General features: G+C 42.1%; 1 protein-coding gene across 1 annotated transcript; it reads left to right on the top strand.

The window, feature by feature from the left end:
* The first annotated feature begins 4,531 nt into the window (after positions 1-4,531).
* Positions 4,532-22,583, top strand: dlc (deltaC). Its single transcript, XM_072549210.1, has 10 exons — positions 4,532-4,866; positions 5,042-5,293; positions 5,650-5,707; positions 5,941-6,198; positions 7,362-7,422; positions 8,534-8,834; positions 20,192-20,408; positions 20,522-21,203; positions 21,331-21,448; positions 21,555-22,583. The coding sequence occupies exons 1-10, from the start codon at positions 4,816-4,818 to the stop codon at positions 21,558-21,560; spliced, it is 2,004 nt and encodes a 667-aa protein (XP_072405311.1). The 5' UTR covers positions 4,532-4,815; the 3' UTR covers positions 21,561-22,583.
* The last annotated feature ends 469 nt before the right edge of the window (positions 22,584-23,052 follow it).

The following is a 23,052-nucleotide window of genomic DNA, read 5'->3' as shown; positions in this document are numbered from 1 at the left end:
ACATGTGTCAACCTCATTACTTGTATTACTCCAATATCTCTCCACAGACTTTCTGCTCTTGATTTATCCACGTATAAAAAAAACTTTATGAACTAGAATAGATGTATTTTGTTATGTTATTGTTTCAGTGATGCCATGAATTTGAGCGACCTCCAATACTCTGTTCAAACTATTCTCCCTCAATGATAGGTCCTCCAGTTAGGGTCTAAGTATTATTTATCTCTGTTGTACATCCGTTTCCATCTCAGAGTTCTTTCTTATTGCTAGTTAGGATAACCTGTGTTTTTAAAAAATTTATTGACATCTGTATATCTCCTTCTACCCTTTGCCTACACTGACACATCCTGAACTAGTGCTACTTTATATTAAGCACTTGCTGGGAGGATCAGCATTTAAAAATAATCCTGTTTGAGGAGATTTTTCACTTTGCTCCATTGTTTAATTGGTTAGAGGATACTCGGTACTTCTAGACATTCCCAGTAGCTGTTCTAGTTTCTGCAGTCCCATCTACTTCACTGGGAGATCAAATAAATGTATCAGTGCCAGGCTGCAGGTTCCTCTGTGCCCAGCTATGCCCCAGTGCCAGCTACTGACCCAAGCCACACAGTTGCAGCCTCACAGACTGACCCCTCCTCTTTTTTACCCCTTCACCATCCTCCCTCCTCTCCTCTGTGCTTTCCATCTCGTCCCTTTACTCCACTTGCACTGACTCTCCCCTCCCCTCTCTGTCAGTCCCTTCTCCTCTCTACCTCCTCTATTCCCCCACCCTGTCTTTCACATCATCTTTCAAAACAGACTGGCTTGTCACCATGTCTGAAATTCAATGGGATGGGAATCACACCCATGACCATCACTATCCATGCCTTCACATGCTCCTGGCATCTATAAAGGCCTCCGTACGTTTCTATACATCATACATTAAAATTGTCTATCTATCTATCTATCTATCTATCTATCTATCTATCTATCTATCTATCTATCCATACATACATCCATCCATCCATCTATCTATCTATCTATCTATCTATCTATCTATCCATCCAGCCATCTATCCATGCAGCTAACTGTAAAGTGATGTTTCGTGTTCATTGACACCCGCTGAACACACTATTTGCTGGGTGATTTGAGAAGGTGCGGGTGGATTTGCAAAGGCTCCTGAATTCGGGGAATTGCCGCTCGGAATTTTCCAGTACAATCCTTCCCGCTCGTCAGGGGACCATTTGGGCAAAAGCCCGGGTCCCGGGGCCAGGGGAAGGACCCAAACATTTGCTGACAGGATGTTAAAATACCGGAGGCGCTGACACTGAAACAGTGGATCGACAGGCTCAAAGCACAAATGGTTATTTACAGGGGCCACAGGAAGAAATGTATACCGTCCGCAATAAACGGGCGAGACGCCGCAAGTGTTAAAAACTCATTAACAAAGCAATAATATAATTAAAGAAAATACAGCCTGGAGCCATTAGACAGAAAGAAACTACTATTTTCTCACTGCAAGCCTGAAATTTGCACTGACATTATAAATTTCAATAAATCCTCAGAATTAATCCGCTATTAACGTTACATTGCTTTTTTTTTAAAAAATGAGAAGTCTTCAGGGTGAAATATAACTGTGTGCAGTCATGTATTCTGCCCTACATTCGTAACAAGGCTATTTGTAAATAGCTACCTGTCGGTGCCAACTTCATTAAACATATAACAGTTTTGAGCCCTCTCTCGTATCCTGTGAACGTGTTTTCATTGTCTGTTGGAATCCCGCTATAAATAAAATCCTTTGCCTATCAATCCATTAACTATGATTAGATATTCCATAGTTGGGAATGTGAAATTTTAAGCTTTTTTTTAAGAGAAAGAAGCCGTCAGTTCTATTATTCTTACACTGTAACCTCCCGCCCACAAATAGGTGCAGGTCCAGGTTCAATGAACATCCCACCGCTTCTGAAATGGACTGTATGTCCCAATGTTGTCTCAAAAAAAAGGCAGCAGTTGGCCTATTTGGGCTGAATACCCCCCCCCCCCCCTCCCTCCCCCCGACTTCTGCTTGGACACGTGGAGCCCATCTCCTGGGCTGAGATGCGAGAGAGAGATAAGGAGATGACAATGAAGATTCCCCACCAACACCAACCCCCCCCCCACCCCCTCCTCCTTCTCTGTTATCCCGGGGCCTGAAGCGTGGCCCGCTGTTCCTCTCCCCACCACACCATCCCCCACCTCCCCCCCCCCCCCCCCCCCAATCAGTCCATGGAAATATGTGAAGCAGAGCGGCAGATGAGGCACGCGTCTGCCTCATTACAATGACAATGCCAGAGGGGCCGAGAGGGAGAGAGAGAGAGAGAGAGGGAGAGGGAGAGCAACAGTTTGCAAATCTGCTCCCTCTGTCATGTCCCAGTCTATCTGACGGAACATGTGGCGCCCACCAAACGCTCCCCCTCCCATTCAAAAAAAACACCATGCCAGAATCAATAATTCTTTAAGACTCCGTTCCGAACGTCAAAGATTTAAGTCAAGTCTTAAAGCTGGCGATACCAACACATTCAAGAAAAACAAAGTTAAAAAATCACACAACACCAGGTTATCGCCCAACAGGTTTAATTGGAAGCACTAGCTTTCGGAGCGACGCTCCTTCATCAGGTGATAGTCAATTAAACCTGTTGGACTATAACCTGGTGTTGTGTGATTTTTTTAACTTTGTACACCCCAGTCCAACACCGGCCTCTCCGAATTAAGAAAAACAAAAGACACCTTCGAAAATTGCTCAAATTGTGGTTCATTTAACAAGTCGACTTTCAAAAGTTAAATTGTTTCTTCCGATACATTGGAGTAATTCAGTCTCGTGTCGATTTGTTTACGGGATGTTTTCCCAGGGCTTTGATTAAATTCCCTCTTTCCCCTTCACTTTCCAGAAAGTTGGGATGAGGGGAGTACTGTTCGGGATAAGTCGCTCCCAGAGAGGTTTAGAGTGAGATGAAATACCTTAAGCAGCGAAAGAAACGTTAAAACGAATCAATTGGGGGCTGCAGGTACTTTTGGGATGTTTGAGGAGCTGGTGGTGGAACACCATCCTCTGAGGTCGGATACGTGTTCAACATCCCATTGTTTCCAGTCTGATGCTTGAAAGTTTTGAAATCATTTACAGGGAGAGAGAGAAAAATTGCTATGGGGAAGAGCAGGGTCTATTTGAGGAGAGTGTGTAAGTGGTGGTGAGGGGAGAGAGGGCAGATGGCTGGCCTCCTGTTTGAATCGCTGCTCATTGCCACAGGCTGATAAACCCTGATCCGTATTTCGGGGCAGACGCTCCAAGCGAGCTGGACTCCGGAACGGCCTAGCCACCCACTTGTGCCAGGAGAGGACAAATCTAACAGCCATCTCCCCAGCAAAAGTAAAACACGAGTTTTTTTGAAACGAATCGAGCAGACAGGTGAAGAGGGAAGGGGGGGCTTTAACACTGAGGCTCGTTCCAGCGTGCGGGCCGATGCGCTGCAATGTTGTTGTTGAATCGGCGCAGATGCTAAAGGCGATGTTCGGACACACTACAGGGTTTGATGAGGGTGGCAGAGGGAGGGAGAGGAGTCTGCCAGAGAAAGAACTGTTTATTCCTTGGATGGGGCAGGTGTTTCAGGATTAACATACAGCTGACTCGGGGCAGGAGCATGACAATTACCCAAACTACCAACCCCCACCCTCTCCTCCCCTCCCTCTAGAGACACAAAAATACCCCTAGTGTCCCCGCAATAATCCCCGTCTCAACAAAACACACACACAGGCAGTGGGGCGGAATCAGGGGACACGCGTCTAACAACCCACTTGATTTTTTTTTTCTAAACCACCTCGCTTATCCTCTGAACAAAAAAAACCGAGTCACACGCGTCAGCTTTGAACAGATTACAGGGAAAAGTCAAAAGAAAAGCTCTTTAAAATAAACAAGTGATTTATCTCAGTTTGCGCATAACTGAGATCTGGTTCAATTTTGGTGCAGGCGCCTTTATTAAGGTTTGAAAGATTTCGTCCCTAAATCTGAGATTTACCCCCCCCCCCCCCGATTTATCAGATCATGGGAAACGAATTTCGATGATTGTGACAAACAAAAAATCTTGAATTCGTCCGCTCAAATTAAAAAAAAAGGTTGACACGAAAATGACTGGCGGCCGCTGTTAAAATGATCAATGATGGAAATGATAATTATTTGAATTTGCTAAAACGTCAATATTGAGGTGCAGAGATACAAAGGTTGTGGCGACTAGGGGAAAACCTGTTTGCAAGTGGAACAGTTTTCGACAAAATTAATGCAATATGTCAGCTACTGGACTGAAGCAATTTAAACAAACTGCATCAGTCAGAACAAAAAGTTTCAGGATGTAACGTTATGCTGCTTCACTCCTTGCTTTTATTCTCTGTCTCCCCTGGACCCATTTGCTCGCTCTGAAGGTGTCAGGAGCTTTTGTCGACTGGGATCAGAGAGGCCCCTTGTCACCGTGATTGACGGAAACTCAACACACCGCGGAAGTATATAAAGGCGAAAAAACTGAACCGAGCTTCATTCATACACAGCAGAGAGAGAGAGAGAGAGAGAAAGAAGCTTATGTTAGTTCCCGGAGTCAGCAACAGGACGAAAAGAAGAGGGAATTTCAATTTTTTTTTAAAAAGCGCAAGAAATATCAGGAAGAGAAGACGAGTCTCATTTTCTAGACGCTTTGGAGTATTCCTTAATAAAATCAGTGTGTGTGTGTGTTATTTTCCCTAAATCCCAGACCGCTTTGGATATTATTTCCCTGTCTCCTGCCTACCATCGTTGGACGCTCGGGATTTTCATTCAGGATGGTTTCAACCCTGCTGTTTTGCATCGTCTGCCTGCTGCCTTTTGCCCAGGTAAGTCAATCACCTGATTGATTCCACCTCTGTGTTTGTGACTTGCCCATGTCTCTTGCCTTTTCCCCCTCTCCGTCTTAACGTGTCATTTTTTTTTCTCTCTCTCTCTTTTCTCCCCGTCCTTGTTTCTCTTCTTCTGTCCCCCCCCCCCCCCACCCCTTCCCCACTCCCCCAGATCTCGTCGACTGGTATTTTTGAGCTGAAGGTGCACTCGTTCAGCAGCCGCCAGCCGGAATTGGCTCAGGGCTGCCAGAGGGAGCGGGCGTGTGGCCGCTTCTTCCGGGTGTGCCTCAAGCATTACCAGGTGAACATCTCTTCGGAACCCCCCTGCACGTACGGCGCTGGTACCACCCCGGTACTGAGACCAGGCAGCGACTCGGTGCGGGACAGCGAACCCATCCGCATCCCCTTCCACTTCACCTGGCCGGCAAGTATCACCCGATCAAAAACTCCAAACTTAAAAAGGGACGGGTTTGGGAGGGGACGACTTCTGCAAATCATTAAGAGGTTGCAAAGAAAGTAATACAACCGAAATTATTTTAGGCGGAAAAATTAAAATGTTTGAAATTGTTTTTGTTAAGTAAGTAGGATTGGGAAGCTTTTATTTCAGAGAAATTAGTTTCAAATTGCAACTTTTATTTGCAAAGTTGTGTGTGCAGAAGGTGCAGCTTTTTTTTTAGCAACCATTGTGATGTACATGACTTTGTGTGTGTGGGGAGAGGAATATTTTGTTCTGAATTGCCTGTGGTAAGGTGACAATTTTTTTTCTCTCTGTCTCTGTAGGGCACTTTCTCGCTCATTATCGAGGTTTGGAATGCAGAATCCGACGAGACCAGTATTGGTAATCTCAGTTCTGAATCTTTATACTAGAGGGCGCAGTGTATTGAAAAATGAAATAGTAGCCAGCGATGTATTTAACTCCAGTGGACTGCTGCTGGTGGGCAATGTAATGTTTGATCAGCAATACCCCACACTCACTCTTCCCTCACTCTCTCTTATATTAAAAGTCACACAAACACCAGGCATCTCCAAATCATCGCTCTTTATTCTCCGCCTCCTCCCTCCCCTCTGCAGATGACCCCCGGAATCTGATCAGCCGCCTGGCCACCGGCCGCCGCCTGGCCATTGGGGAAGACTGGTCACAGGATGTGCAGGCCGGCGGCCTCAGTGAGCTGCGATACTCCTACCATGTGGTCTGCGAGGAGCATTACTACGGAGAGGGCTGCTCTGACTACTGCCGGCCCCGGGACGATACCTTCGGGCACTTCAGCTGTGACGAGAGCGGCCGCAGAGTCTGCCTGGCCGGCTGGAAAGGCAGCTATTGCTCGGAACGTAAGACTGGACACACCCCCAGCCCCAGGGGAACGCTCCCCACCCCCACCCCTCTCTCTCTCTCTCTCTCTATAGCCGATAGTTCTGATTTGTCCCAGATTGAGTTGGGAGCATAGGGGCTATTCATATAAATCAAACAATAAGTTTCCTTTTTTATGAAAAAAATCAAATTGTTACAAATGACATTTGGATACTTATTAAAATATCATTTTAAGTATTTCGCTTTATCCATTCGAAGTGAGGTTCTTTGTAACTCATCCCTGTTTTTAAAATTGGTTGGCAAGGCGGACCTTTGATATTTAAGATTAAATTTAGCTCCAAGTTGTGTTTGGAAAATCACAGTAATGTATTGGAGATCTGAAATATTTAAAAAAACACACTGGAGAAATTCAGCAGTAATCGGCAGGGAGAGAAACAGGGTTTACGTTTTCAGTCCAACATGACTTTTCCTCGTGTTCGAAAAAAGGTCATACTTGAAGTGTTAAATCTGCTCCTCTTTCTCTCCAAAGATGCTGCGAGGACCTGCTGAGTTTCTCCGGCGATTTCTGTTCGGGTTTGGGGAAACGTTAATGATGGGTTTGTGGGAAGTTGGGACGATAGAATGGGTGCAGGAGGGGGCGAATCGATTTGAAAGCAAGCATATGGTAGGCCTGGTTAACTTGCTCAAGTGTGTTAACACAGACCCAACCCTCCTCTTGTTGGGCTACACAAAGCCATCTGACAGCCGGCAGCTGAGGAATAAAATTTGAATAAATTTCAGCACTTCTGAAAGGGTCTTATTGCACAGGGAAACACGCGAGTGGAAGGATATGTTGCCATAGAAACTTAACTCCTCAGTCGCAGTTGTTAGCACAGGGGCTTTGACTTTGCTTCGGTGTCTCTCTTGTTTAAGGTCTTTTATTATTCTCTGTTACTCAGTGTCCACACACACAGAGGGAGAGAGTGGATTTAATAGGGACACGCGTCCCAAAGTCTTTACACTTGCAGGCAGTCAGACAGCGACCATGTGCTATTATTGTTCAGGATCACTGTCTGGGTGGTGCCAGCTGCCCTTAAAATGCCAAAGAACTTGACAAGTAATGCATTTATGTGTGCCTGTGTTTAAAAAGTTATCTTCTTTTTCTCTCTCCCTTACCTGCTGCAACAAAAAAAATGTTTCACAGCGATTTGTTTGCCGCAGTGCAACGATAATTACGGATACTGTGAAAGACCAGGGGAATGCAAGTGAGTTAAAATTGAATTGATAACTTTCTCTTTATTTAACTAAAAACAAATCAGTCTTGGGATGTGGACATCACAGGCAAGTCCAGCATTTACAGCCTACCCCTAATAGCCCTCAACTTGATACAACTGATTGGCTTTCTGGGTACATTCAGGGGGAGCTAAAGAGGCAACCACGCACGGTTTGGGACTGGAGTCATAGATGAGCCCAGATTGGGGTAAGGATGACTGATTTCCTTTCCTGAAAGACATAAGCGAACAGTTTTCCTGGGTGCAGCCTAACAACGGCATGATCAGTTTTGCTGATTTTTCAATTTCCAAATGTTTAAGATGGAATTCAGATTCATGAAACACAGAATCAAAGAATTGTTACAGCAGAAGAGGCTGTTTGGCCCAATGTGTCTGCAATGGCTCTCTGAGCATTATGACTTATTGCCATTCTTCTCCCTTTTCCCCACAGTGTTTTTCTCTTATTAAATAAACAGCTAATACTGTCTTTGACTCAAACTCTGAGTCTACCCCCACCACAATCCTATACAATATGTTCAAGACCACAACTACTGGCTGTGTGAAAATGTTTTCTCTCGTCTCATACTTGCTTTCCCTAACTTACTCTGTCCAGACCCCTTATGATTTTTAAACATCTATCAAATCTCCTTTTAGACACCTCTCCGCGGCAAACAATCTCAACTTTTCCAATCGCTCTTCACAACTGAAGTTTCTCAAGTCTAGAACTATTCTCATAAATTTCTGCACTTCCTTCCATATGTTTACATCCTTCCTGTATTGTGGTACTCACAAATGTTCACAATACCCCAACTGAGGTCTAACCAGTGTCTTATACAACTCATTCTCTTGATCATAAATCCAGTTTACAAATCAACCTAAGCATTAAATCACCCTAGTCTTATTGGAAGACATGATATATCCTCCTTTAAGCTGTACAGGATTTAACAGTGCACTTCATACTTCACATTATTCTTCACCAGTGATGGTGTATTTCCAATTTTTAAGAAAAATCTTTCTTTATTGTACTGCCATGCTCCCTAAACTGGTTAGATATTGCTTTAATTTTTTAATAGTTCTAAAGTAATGTTGTTTATTTTGCTTCCAGGTGTCGTATTGGTTGGCAGGGCCGTTTCTGCGATCAGTGTATTCATTACCCAGGTTGTCTTCATGGCACATGCCAACAACCTTGGCAGTGCAATTGCCAGGAGGGCTGGGGTGGCCTCTTCTGCAACCAGGATCTCAACTACTGCACCAACCACAAGCCGTGCAAGAATGGAGCCACATGTACCAACACTGGTCAAGGCAGCTACACCTGCACCTGCAAACCCGGTTTCGGTGGGACCAACTGTGAGACTGAAGTCAATGAGTGTGAGAGCAATCCTTGTAAAAATGGAGGGAGCTGCACGGTATGTGTCCATTGAAAGAGTTCTCACTCTCTCTGGTTCAGTGTTCACTCTTCCCCCATAATTAATTCCTTTGATTTGTTTTTTATCCCCCCTTCAGTTCTGTGAATTCTCCCTAATATGCTGTGATGTTGTTTGAAAACAGACCCTCATTGTCACTTTTCTGTTCACGGAAGCTTGCTTTCTGCGAATTAGCTGCCACATTTGTCTACATTACTACAATGACTAGATTCCCACTTCATTTTGCTGTGAAGTGTTATGAGCTGTTCTGAGGTTCTGAAAGCTTATGGAAATGCAAGTGTACCTTTTCTTTTGCTATGACCACATCTGATAGATGCAATAGTTCAGTATTTGACTCCCTTTTCTCTAGTACTGGACTCCCACAGTTTGCAACTGATCTCAGTGCAGGTCTAGTTCTGGGTTTCCACTAAGCCTAAGTCATGTAGGCTCTCTTGTGGACACATTGAGGTCAGGGAAAGTCTAACTTTAACCTTCAATAATTCAGACTGGAGATTGAAGCTGGATAGTGATACCGTTGTCATCCACACCCCTGCTAGAGTGAGGGCAACCTTGGCCATGGTCATCTTGGCTCAATCACTGTTTTCTGAAAATAGGGGTGTGGATGTCAGATTAGGTTGCATCAAGCTGTTCACGTAGTCAAACCTCACCAAGGGTTTGATTGTCACCTGTGGAACTGAACATGTGCTTGCAGGAAGTGAAACGAAACTTCATATTCCATGTATGTCTTTACATATATGTAGCTTGGCTTTTGCCACTCTGGCTGAAATCAGGCAACTCAGCATATCAGAGCTCAAACTCAAACCTTGGGTTTTCTGATTGACATATTAATGACCACAAGTTTCACAGGAAGTTAAAGCCTTTTTTCTCCTCTTGAAAGGCAATTCAGTTGACTGATTGGCAAGCCTGGTTTGCCCACCAACTCCCGGATGAGATCAGAAGATAAAGTCAATTACCTTATAAAATAAATTAACTGTTATCAAGTCAAAAAGCAAATTATTTCTTTATTTCTGGCAAGTTATTTTAGTTTGACAAAATCTACATTTCTTGTGTCCACATTCTCCAGTGAAATTTTCTCGTTAGGTGTCAGGAAGATCAATAACTCGACCTCCACCTTCATCACTGATTCCATCCCCTTTCTGGCCTTTGCTTCTCTTGGAATTCACTTCTCTGAAGTTAAAAACCACACAACACCAGGTTACAGTCCAACAGGTTTATTTGGAAACATGAGCTGTCGGAGCGCTGCTCCTTCATCAGGTGGTTGTGGGGTATAAGATCATAAGACACAGAATTTATAGCAAAAGTTTACAGTGTGATGTAACTGAAACTATATATTGAAAAAGACCTGGATCGTTTGTTAGGTCTGTCATCTATTAAAATGAACATGTTGGTTTCAGTTCATTCATATGTAAATCGCAAAACTTTTTTTAGAAGTTACATTCTCAAGCGAACTTTAACAATTGGTGTCATGTCGGCCCAGATAATGCATTGAAGGTGTGAGGTGCCCTGTGTGAGACTGTCTGTGCCCCAACGTTCACACCAATTCTAATCTAAAAAATCGATTTACAGAATCTTTGATCTTATACTCCACAACCACCTGATGAAGGAGCAGTGCTCCAAAAGCTAGCGCTTCCAAATAAACCTGTTGGATTATAACCTGGTGTTGTGTGATTTTTAAATTTGTACACCTCAGTCCAACACCGGCATCTCCAAATCTCTGAAAGATACAATTCTTTACTGGCATCTTATTTGACGCCTAGCTGAGCTACTGATCCCATATTTCCTTTTGTGATCCTGACTCAACTATTCCAGTGTATTTCTAAACTTCAGCTCATCCAAAACTCTGCTGCTTCTGTTCACTTTGAACCTTAAAAATGATAGAACAGGATACTAGGAAAATCTAGAACCAGCAGAGGAAAAACAAGAGATTCAATCTCAGTGCACAGGCTACAAAATTTAAGGAAGAGCTTCCGAAAATAATGAAAAAAAAGTTAATTGAATTGTCGGAGATTAGAATACAAGAGAATAGAATGATTTGGAGGTGCTAGTGTTGGATTGGGATGGACAAAGTTAAAAATCACACAATACCAGATTATAGTCCAACAGGTATATTCAGAAGCACTAGCTTTCAGAGCGCTGCTCCTTCTTCAGGTGGTTCTGGAGTATAAGATCATTAGAGGATAGAATTAATGCTTCCACGATGCAAAGCCGTGGATGCACTACAACTAGAGAAGTGACAGCATTCTGGGCACCATGTGTGCAAGGGTATTTACACCTTTGGAGGGAATGCAGTGTAGATTCACTACAATGATATTTGAACTTCAGAAGTTAATTTGAGGCGAAATTACATAAACAAGGTAGTGCCCTCTGAAATTTAGAAGATTCAAGTGTGATTTTATTGCAATTGTCAAGAAGAACAGAGAGATTTATGCTGCTTGGAAAGGCTAGGACTAGAGGACATGATTGGAAAAAATTATGTAGAACCACACCTATCAGAAATGAAGTCAGGAAGCCTTTTTGCATACAATGATGATAGTTGTTTGGAACTCTCTTCCACAAATGCCAAATAACTCTTGATCAATTATTAATTTTAAATCAAACAGTGATAGTTGTGTTAATTAAAGAAATGAAGAGATAAGTGGCAAAAGTAAGTATGAAATCAAGTGACAGATCAGCCTTGATCTCTTTGAACTGGGCAGAACAGGGTTTAGGGGCTCATTAGCCTACCCCTTATTCCTCTGTACTCTTCCTTTTACCAAGTTCCACGTTACCCTATGCTCACTGATCTACACTTCACCTGGTTAAATGAGACATGGAATTGAAAGCTTTGTCATTCACACATTCAAATCCGTTCACCACTCTCTTGGTTCACAGAACCACCTCCAGTCCTGCAACCCTGTAGGAACACCTGACTCTGGCCTTTTGTGCATGTCTCACTTTCTTTGCCTCACTATTGCTGGCTATGGCATTTTGTAAGTTCTAGAATTCCTTCCCTAAACTTCTCCACCTCTTGTTCGTCTATGTAAGTTGCTCCTTGAGACCAACCAAAGTTCTGGTCATTCCTCTTGTTGTCCCCTTCTTTGGTTTGGTGCCTTTTTATATCTGATCCTGTGACTGAGAAGCACATTGGGACCTCCGCTGCATTAAGGACACTATACAGGTATAAGGTGCCATTATTAATGAGGTTTGCATATAGACGAGCGAGTGATTTAGAGCAAGAGCAGATCATTTAGCTCCTTGAGCCTGCGCTGCCAATTGATAAAATCATGGCTGATCTGACTGTGACTTTAACTCCATAACCTGAATACCTGTTGCCTATCCCGAATTGCCCTTAAGAAGGTAGTGGTGAATCTTGAGTATGATCAAATTATTTTTGAGGCCATTTTAGAGGGCAGTTAAGAGTTGCACATTGCACCTGTGGGCCAGACAGAGTTAGGCAGATTTAATTCCCTAAAGGACATAAATAAGCCTTTGTGACAGTCCAGTCGTGTTACAGTCATCATTACTGATCCTAGCTTTTGTTTGCATTACTGAACTTGGTTCTCAAGATGTTGTGGTGGGATTTCAGATGGTTGTATTTCTAGTCGATGCCTATGGACTAGCATCCAGAGACATGGACTAGAAATTATTAATCCAAAAACACAAACACTATATTACCAAATTGCAGAACAGTAAAATATAAAATAACAACACTGAAAGACACAACTAACTAAATTTCGTGAAAAATCAACTTTGATCCACAGTCACCATTTGTGATGTTTTTTCAATTATTTTCTCACCTTTACTCTTTGCCTCTCCTCCACTAGGGTCTTTAAGAACTGAGCTTGGTGTTGAGATATAGGAACAGCTACAATCACATTGAATAGTAAAGGAGGCTCAATGGGCCACTCCTGCTCCTATTTTCTTCGTTTCTACATAATAATGTAAAATGAATATGAAATCGTTGTTGATCGTTGTTAAAAATCATGTGTTTCACTAATGACCTTTCGGGAAGGACCCTTATCTGGTCTGGCTGACATGTGACTGCGATGTGGTTGACTCCTAAGTGCCCTTTGAAATGGTCTGGCAAGCCATTCACATGCAGGGGAATAAATGCTAGCTTTGCCAGCTATGCCGATATCACATGAGAGCATTAAGGAAAAGTATAGAAATGGACCAGTCCATCTATGGATGTTGCTCTGCCTTTAAATCAGATCCTAAGAGATCTGAATCTCTATTTCACTTCCCTTCCTTAACTCCATATCTGCCAATACTTTTATGCAACAAAAATCTATCAATCTCATTCTTGAAAGCTCCAATTGGCTTCCTTTGAAGATATCCAATACCTCCCACATAAATAAAAGTGTTTCCTAACTTTAGGTTTGAATGGCATTGTTCTAATTTTAAGACTGCTGTAAGTGCTTTTGATTTTCTCATGAGAAAAGTTAGATTCCACAAGCTCTGCACCTTGAGCCAGGAAAGTGAATGTTGGCAAGTACCAAGCCTAAGGGGTGAGAAACATCCGAAGCTTGTTCCTGTGCTTACTCACAATGTCCAGCATAGGTTATCTCACAGTGATTGGGCAAGGGGATCTTCCTATGTCTAGTGATGTTGGTGATGGCTAGCAACCCAGGAGTTGTGACCTCAAACCTGACACTGACTTCAGGGAAAAACTATTGGATTGTCACATGAATCTGTTTGATTGACCATTGGCTTTCAGGGAAGGGAACTGACTATTACCATCTGGTCTGGTATTCAGTTAACTTCACACTTACTAGAGGCTTTACAACTGCCCAAATTGTGCAATTGATGGGGTATATGTAATACATGTGACCATTCCAGCATTTGACAGCATAAAAAATGACTTCAGGATAGAACAAAGGTTGAATCTCAGAGGCAATACATCTTGTTACTGTACTTATCTTACTCTTTCCATCTAAAAACTGTAAATCCCATCATTCACATTCCCCCTATCTCCAGTTACCTTCTGGAGGACTCGCTTTCTGGAAGAGGAGTAGAAGGAGGGTCACTGAATATTTGTAAGGCAGGGATTAATGAATCCTTGACAAATGAGGGTGTGAAAGGCTTATCAGCAGGAATGCAGAGTTGAGGCCATAGTCAGATGAGTCATGATCCTATTGAATGGCAGTACAGGCTGAATGGTTTTAATTTTGCTAAAAATCCTCGTCCATCCCTTTGCATCTCTGGATTAATCAATTCCAGTGCAGTCTTTGCCTCTCTACCTCCACTCTTACCCTTCCATTTATCCAAAACTGTGCTACCCAATCTTGCACCACACCATGCTTGACTCAAATTCAATGTTCCCATTAATCTACATCTTTACTGGTGTTCCACTGATATAAATTTAACATCTTCTTGAAGGTTTCTAAGATGTCATTCCCCTTTCTCTATCTATGTGACCATCTTGATGCTCAAGCCCCCTGCTAATTCTGCTTCTTTCCTAACTATTGGTATACTGCCTCTCCTTTTATACTTCTAATAACATTTCATGCCCTCAGCTGGTTAATGTTACTGCTCCCTTACCTTTTCCCAGCTTTCTCTTCTGCTTCATGACCCAAGCCCAGGAAGACCCTCAGGAGAACAGTCTGCTACTCACCTAATTTATCACCAGTCCTTACAGAGAAGTTTTTTTTCAGCTGCACCTTTGTTCCTCGTGATTTAGGTCAGGAACTCCGTGGCAGTAGAAGATCAGACTTGTGCTCACACACTGATGCACTGATCAACAAATTGAACTTCCAGAAGTAAACATGAATTTTAATTTTTTAAATCTTTTATGGAATTGGGTGTTGCTGGATGGTTCAGCATTTATTGCTATCTCTAATTAGGGCTACAGATGGTGGGTTTGGAATGTGCTGTTAAAGGAGATTGATGAGTTTGTCTTGTAAATGTCCACAAACCTACCACTGTGCCTAATAGTGCAGAAAGTGAATGTTTAAGGTAGCAGATGGGGTGCTGATTAAGTGGAATGCCTAGTCGTGGATAATGCTCAGATTCTTGAATTTTGTTTGAGTTATATTCATCCTGTCAAATGGGAAGTATTCTATTACACTCCCAATTTAAGAACGTCTTTGGGGAGGTAGGAGGTGAGTCACTTACTGCAGAATTCAAAGCCAGTGACCTACTGTTATTTCCATAGTAACTATAGAGCTGGTTCAGTTAACCTTCTGGTCAGTGGTGATGCCTAGGATGTTGATGGACGGTTCACCTATGATCATGCCATTGAATGTCAAGGAATGCTGATTACAACACAGTCCCTTTTTAATTATTCACTTGTGGGATGTGGATATCACCAGCTGTGCCTGTATTTATTGCCCATCACTAACTGCCCCGGAGAAGGCGGTGGTGAGCTGCTGTCCTGACCTGCTGCAATCCATGTCTTTTGGAGATGGTCATTGCCTGACACGATGGGCTTGGTCTTGCTGCCTGTGGACACACTGCTTCAATGTCAGGGAGTGGAAGGCCGTTGATGAATTGCTGAAGATGGTTGGCTGGAACACAATCCTGACAAACTCCTGTAGAGATGCCCTTCATTTCCTTTTGTGCTAGGAATAGTGCCAACCAGTGGACAGCTCCCCCTGGCTTTTTCTAGGGCTTTTAGATACCATACTTGGTCAAATGCTGTCTTGATGTCAAGAAGTCACTCTTGGATCACCGCTGGAGTTCAGCTCTTTTGTCCATATTTGGACCAAGAACATAATGAGGTCAGAGGGTCTCTTCTGGTACAGTGATAATGTACATTATTTCTGAGCCTGGAGGCACGAGTCCCCAGTCTTGTCAGCTCTGGTGATTTAAAATAACACTTCTGAACAGGTAGATTAAAAACATCAATAGTGAAGTCAGGTGCCTACAGAAACCAAATCTAGCATTGGTGATTAGGTTATTGCTGAGGAAGAGCTGCTTGATAGCACTGTAGACAACACCTAGATTGAGAATAGACTTCTGGGCTATTGTTGGATTTGTCCTGCATTTTGTGTACAGGACATGCCCGAGCAATTTTCCATATTTTCAGGTTAATCAGTATTGCAGCTGTACTGGAACAACTCAGCTATGGGCATGATTAGTTCTGTAGCATAACTCCTCAGTACTACATTATGTGGAATGGATCAGATTTATTGAAGTCTGGCTTCAATAATGGTGGGCAACTCCAGACGGATCATCCACTTGGCATGTTTGGCTGAAAGGGATGCAAATATTTCAGCCCTATCTTTCAAACTTGTACATGGGGCACCTCTATCATTGAACGTGGCAAAATTACAGAGTGCTGATTTAATCCATTGGTTATGGTGTTCATCACATGCTACTTCCACTATTTAGCACATACGTAATCCTGTGTTATACCTTCACTCAGTTGATTTCCTGGCTTGGAGTGAGATATATTCCAGGCTATCAAGTTACAGATTGAATACATTCTGCTGCTGCTGATGGCCCACAGTATCTCAAGAATGCCTAGTATTTAGATGCTAGATCTGCTTGAAAACTATCCAATTTGGTTTGGTGATAGTAGCTTACAACATAATGTAGAAGGTCCTCAGAAATGAAATGCAATCGAACTTTGTCTCCTGCCAATACTTTCATGGACAGATGCACCTGCAATGGACGAATTGGTAAATACAAGTAGGTTTTCTCCTCAGTTTCCTCACTATCTGCCACAGGCCCATTCCAGCAGCTATGTCCATCAGGAGCTGGCTGATTTGGTTGGTAGTGTTGCTACTAAGCAACCTTGGTGTTGGAGAATGATGTTCCTTCACCCTGAGTGCATTCTGTGACCTTATCACTGTCAGTTAATCTTCAAAATGATGTTCAACATGAAGAAGTACTGATACATGGAGAAAGGTTTCCTTGCCCAAGCCAGCCTGATGCCATTGCTCTGGAGTCAATGTTGTGGACACCCAAAGAAATTCCTCCAGACTGCATACCACTGTATCATCATCTCTTGTGGGACAGAGCAAACCCAAAGATGGTGATGTCTGGGTCAGCATTGTTGGTAGTGAGGTGGTCATACCATACATGCAGAAAGGGAATGGGTGACCATTATGAGATTATAATAGTCAGGTGGTTGTTTTGACTGTGTTGTAGATGTTTATGCTTCTGAAAGTATGACTGTTGGGCTGTTGCTTGACTAGTCTGTAGGACAACTCTAGGAGGTTAGGCTTAGGTCCTCAAATATGTAGTATACTGTATTCGATCCATGTTAACAATCTCATCTTGGGTGCACAGAACACAATTTCACAATCTGCTGATGACACAAAATATGGAAGCATTGAACTATGAAGAGGTTAATAAGATGATTTAAGCAAACTGGCAGAATTGGCAAAGGTGTGGCAGATACAATTTAAATATGTGCAGTATGTAGAAAGAACAATGAAACAACATAAAATAAAGGATACAATTCTAAAAAGAGGGATCTTGGGAGTATATTGTACCAATCATTGAAGAAAGCAAGTCAGATTGAGAAAGCAGTTAACAAAGACTTACAAATAGAGACAATGTCTGTCAAAGTAAATAATTTTTGATGAACCTGTACTGAGCATTGTCTCAGCCTCAACTGTGGTATTTATGTCTAGTTTTTGACACTGACTTTTGGATGGTTGGAAAGGCATTATCGAGTGTGCAAAAAGATCGTTCCAGTGATGAGGGAGTTCGGTTACTTTGATAGATTGGAGAAGTTGAGGTTTTTGTTCTTTCTGGAAAAGGTGGAGAGGAGATTTGACAGGTATTCAAAATCATCAGGTGAACAGAATAGAGAAATACTGAAGGATTCAAGGCTAATGGTAAAAAAAAAGCCATCAGCGACAGGTAATTCTTTTTCCATAGTGTATTGATAATGTGTGATACTGAGAATGTGGTGGGGGCAGATTCAGTTACAGCTTTTAAAAGATTGTTACCTTAATAGAAACAGGGCTCTGATGAAAAGATAACGTCAGCAGCTGATCTCTTGTAGAGAATGGACTTCAGTTGAGTGGCATCCTAGTTTACTGTAAGCATTCTATGATTCTATACTGTTAATGAGGAGGATGTTGCAGGGTTGACTAGACATGGCATGCCTTTGTCATGTCTGAATGTGATGTTTTGGTTTTTCGTTGATTCACATGGTTTTATTACTATGATATAATGTTGTAGCAATTAGATATGGCCGTGTCTTGCTAGGTCATTTCAGAGGACGAGTTAAAGGGCAAAGATCAGGTAAGCATGGCAGATTTCCTTCCACAATGAACCAGGTTCATTTTTGCGACAGGAAGTGCTGGAGAAACTAAGCAGGCCCAGCAGCCTCAGTGGAGAGAAAGAGTTACAGTTAAATCTAAATGACTCTTCTTTAGAACTGAAGGAAATTGGAAATCTGATGGGTTTTATACATTTCCATCTCTCTCTCTCTCTCTCTCTCGTTCCATTGACTGAGATGTTAGCTCTCTTTTCTCTGTCCACCATTGCTACCAGACCTGCCAAATCTTGACCACACTTTGATTTTATTTCAGGTTTCCTGCACCTGCACTATTTTCTTCCAATTTTTACAATAGGTTAGTTATATATTCATTCATTGATAATAGACTTCGATTCCAGATTCAGTTAATTAAATGAATTTAAATTTCCCAACTCCCTGGTGAGATTTGAACTTGTATCTTAGGTTTCTGATTTACATACCACAAACAACCATTCTGCTACCACGCACTGTAATCTTTCTTAGTTACACTCCAGTTTGACATCCTCTGCTATTGTAGAGGTTTCAAGACTAATTTTGGAGACCCTACTTTTGAGCTGGGAATGGTCACTTAATTCAGCAGCGACTCAACTATTAAGTTCTGCGTGGCTTAGTAAAATGGTTTGTGTGTTTATTAATCAAAACATCAGACTTTATTGTTCGATGTCTAATTCATTGAGATTTGTAAATCATAAGAAAAAATTCTTGCTCACTCTCCTCATGCAAACATATATATCAAGGGCAGCTTGTGTTCAAAAATCAGTGACCAGTGTGAATAAAGTCTCCTGAATGTTTAACGTGCTGCAGCTTTCTGATTACAGGTCCCTTATTAACCACCATCTGTTTAGGTCTCCTTATTGTCTTTTTTTTTTTGGCTGCCAAGATGACGCAAATTGCTGATGGGAAGCGGATATGATCCTGCTGTAGGCATTCATTGTCCACTACCACCATTGCAAGGACAAGACAGAGTTAAGCATCTTGGGTCAAATACAGGAAGGGTTAATGGACTTAGATTGGGTGCAGGGTGGGTTAATGATTCCTGGGTTGGATACAGTCTGTCTTAATGATCCCAAATAGGGGGGACAGGGGTTAATGAGCCTGGCTCAGGTATAGGAAAGGTGAATGACCTCTTGTCAGGTACAGGAAAAGTCAATTGACATGAATTAAGCACAGAAAGTGTTGCTGACCCCAAGTCAGGCATTGGAAGGATTGATGATCCTGCGTTGGGTAGAGGAAGGCTTAAAGGCTCCTCTTAGGTAGTGGTAGTGTTAATGATTCCACAACATTGTACAGTACAGGAAGGGGTGATGATCCCAGATTATTTATGGGAAGGGTTAAATAACTTTGGATCAGGCTCAGGAATGGTTGATATCTTCTGGAGTTGGGTATGGTTAAGGAAAGCTAATGATGCTAGTTGGTTATGATACAGGAAATGCAATAGCCCTCGTTCGGCTATACCATGAACTAAGGATCTATGATCAGTTAAAGGACCACAGGTTGATGATTACAACATGAGTGAAAGATCCCAGGTAATGTATAGCATGTGGTTAATGCATGTTTTGGGTCTCTGATCTCCACTTTTTCATTGAGAAATATCTCCTGTATTTTCTATTTATATTGAAATTCTGGACCTGTTTTTTCTAAGCGCGTACATCAGACTCTGCTTCGAATTTCAGAGCAACCACTTTGTGAGCGTCGACCTGGAGTATCACTGGGACCCAACCATTTCCATTTCTCTTTTGCCTACTGTAAATGTAAATGATCTTTCCTTCCTCTAGTGTTCACTCCATTTCTCATTCCGCTGTACGGACAGTAACTCTTCCCTTATAGTATTTCTAATGATCAAATAATTCAACAGACCTGCAACTGTACTCAGTACCTTCTCGGTCTCATTGGCTCTGTGTTGTCCTATGAACAACTCTGCCAATAAGCCATACGGTGCAGGCTTAAAATTGACAAGAGGTGCTAGTTTTGTGTTTCTATTAAGGTAACTTTGCATCCTTGAGTTAAACATGAATCAGATGGCTTGCTGCCTCTTTCTTTCCCCAACTGCTGAATTGGAATGAAATCACCTACCCAATTATCTTGCATTTTGAAATGAATGGCTTAGTTATATTGTCTTTCTCTGTTTATGAAAATCTTGTAGGACCTGGAGAACAATTATACATGCACCTGCCCCCAAGGATTCTATGGCAAGAACTGTGGGATCAGTGCTATGACATGTGCTGATGCACCGTGTTTTAATGGTGGCTCCTGCACTGAGAAATCACATGGGGGCTATAGCTGCCATTGCCCAGTTGGCTTCACTGGCTCCAATTGCGAGAAGAAGATTGGACGCTGTATCAACAATCCATGTGGAAATGGTAAGTGTTGGAATCGATCATTTGTTTCCCATCCCTCCTCTGTACTCTTTGCCATACCCAAATCTACCTGCTTTATGTTTTTGTCGCTCTAACTCACACACCCTGTTAAAAAGGATACTGCTTGGACATTGGTCGGAGTGTCATCTGCCGCTGCCGGACAGGGTTCACTGGCCCGAGGTGCAAGATCAACATGGACGATTGCGCCAAGAACCCATGTGCCAATGGTGGCACCTGTATTGACGGTGTCAACTCCTTCAATTGTAGCTGCACTCTTGGATATGGTGGGAAGGACTGCAGCATTCGAATGGATGCCTGTAGTAGCAACCCATGTAGAAATAAAGGCATCTGTTACACGCATTACACCGGCCATGTCTGTGAGTGCCCAACTGGATTTATGGGGTCCAACTGTGAGTTTCGTGTGAAGCCCACCAGCAAGTCCGATGAGGAGAATCCATTCTCTGTGGCCCTTGCCATCTCTTTTGCTTTGGGCCTTGTCACCCTCACCCTGGTGGTGTTTGCTGCTGTGGTCATTCTGAAGCATCTCCGGAAAAGCCAGGAGAGTCGGAATACTGTGCGCAATGACCTGGAGACCATCAACAACTTGTCAGATTACCAGAAAGAGAAGGAGGCCTTCATCATCTCCACTGGACAGTTCAAGGTCTCCAACAAAGATGCTGAACTCAGCAGCGATTGTTTGAGTGATAAATTTAACTGCAAACAGAAACTTCATTCAATGGATTATAATCTGACTGGGGAACTGAAGGAACAGGAGGCTTCCAGAAAGAACATTGTAAAGTGAGTTCTGTGCTTAAATATACTCCAACATTGTTCCTGATGCTTAGATAATATCAAACGTTTTCTACGGTAGCAGCCAATGGAAATCTAATGAGTCTCCACTTTTTCCAATCACTTTCCATTTCAGTAAGAAATCTGAATGCCTATCAATCTCCAAACCATCAATACCATTTCAGAAGGAGGGATTGTACCATCCAATGTATATCATGTCTGAACGAGTGGAACCATGCATATTTGCAACTGAGGTAAGTCTTAGCTGCTCCTGGAGTTGGAGGCAAGGGACATGAGGTCGAGTAAGAATCCCTAGCATTGCACAGTCTCATCATTTTATCTTTTCCTTCTCTTCCACAGGTATGAACTTCCATCTCCTCAGACGTAGATATTCAAGCTTCCCCTGTCTCTGAATGTTTACAGATTTAATGGACATTACGGGGTTTATATTCCTGTATTTAATATTTATTCATGCTGCTCTTTATTTTGTTTTGGAATGGATAACCTCTTATTGTGTTTTTTTTAAGAGAGTGTGTGTGTGTGTGCGTGTATGTGTGCGCACGCTTGTGCGCGTGTGTGTATATGTATAAAAAGATTTTTGTACCTGGCTTCTGGATAATGAAGAATGCCTGCTGACATCTCTCTGAAAGCTGCGAAATCTTTGCACTATTTTCAATAGCGAAGTCATCCTGAAAAATATCTGCATGCCAAGGACTGAAGATGGGGTAGGTGGAATGAAAAAAAGGCAGGACCTTTTGAACCAGTTATGGTGAAGAATTCTTCATAGGATCTATATTGTAATGTGTGCTGTTCCACTCTGCAAGAAGCAGTGAATCCAAGTGGCAGAGTAATTACAACAGTCCACCCCTAGTCTGGCAGGGCTGTTATTCTTTAGGTCAATGCTGTTCTTTCTGCATTGGACCAGTGTCTTCTCCACATGACCAACAAAGCTTGCAGTAGAACACCAGCCAAGCACATTATACATTACAGATGACAAAATTGTGGAAAATTGAGCTGAAGGCAGTTTTTCATTCTCACAGTTCAGACTAGCAAATCCTGTTTGAGAAACTGTGATCCAGGACATCTTTTGCATTTGTCAATGGAAAATGCTGCCGACCCATTTATTATTCTATATATAGTCAAATATGGGAATGTATTGTGTCTTATTATGAAGGACTTTTTATTAGCAAAACATGAAAGATTATTGCAGTTCTGTTTCAAAGTCAAGCCAATGTTATTTTAATATTTTATAATTTAAGAATTTTTGATATACATACAAAATGAAATATACTTTTTCTAATTTTATTTTGTATATAGTGTATATTTAAGAGAATTGTACATATGTTTATCTATTATGTTTTATATATGTCTTTTCTGTTGAAGAGAAGTTCAAATTTATTTTTTTCCAAAATAAATGAAAATAATTCTAATTCTGGGAATTTAGTGAATTTATGTAGGATATTTGTAAGGTCATTTAATGCACATGACATCAGCTGTCAATACACAAACTTTGTCCTTTCCCTATTGCTCTCTATTTCCCTCAAAACAGTGATCTTCTCTGGATATTTCTGCATGGGTGATGCCAATTTCTGTTACCTGATTTTACCTATTCTGATGGAAATCTTACAATAGTCAAGACACCTCCAATGTAAACAAAGATTCAATTGAACAGGTAAACTAGTGGGGAGATAGTACAATATGGTGTTGAAGCAGGATAGGCCATTCTGACCTTGGGGCAAGCTCTGCCATGATCAAGGCTATTGGTGTGTGAACATGGGTTCAAATCCCACCACAGCAGCTGCTGAAATCCAAATTAATTTCTATTATTAAATGTGGATTGAACACAAGAAATAGGAGC

This window comes from Chiloscyllium punctatum, chromosome 29 (assembly GCF_047496795.1).
Source record: "Chiloscyllium punctatum isolate Juve2018m chromosome 29, sChiPun1.3, whole genome shotgun sequence".
Classification (NCBI taxonomy): domain Eukaryota; kingdom Metazoa; phylum Chordata; class Chondrichthyes; order Orectolobiformes; family Hemiscylliidae; genus Chiloscyllium; species Chiloscyllium punctatum.
Note: the sequence above shows the minus strand (reverse complement) of the source record. Positions and strands in the feature narration are given on the sequence as shown.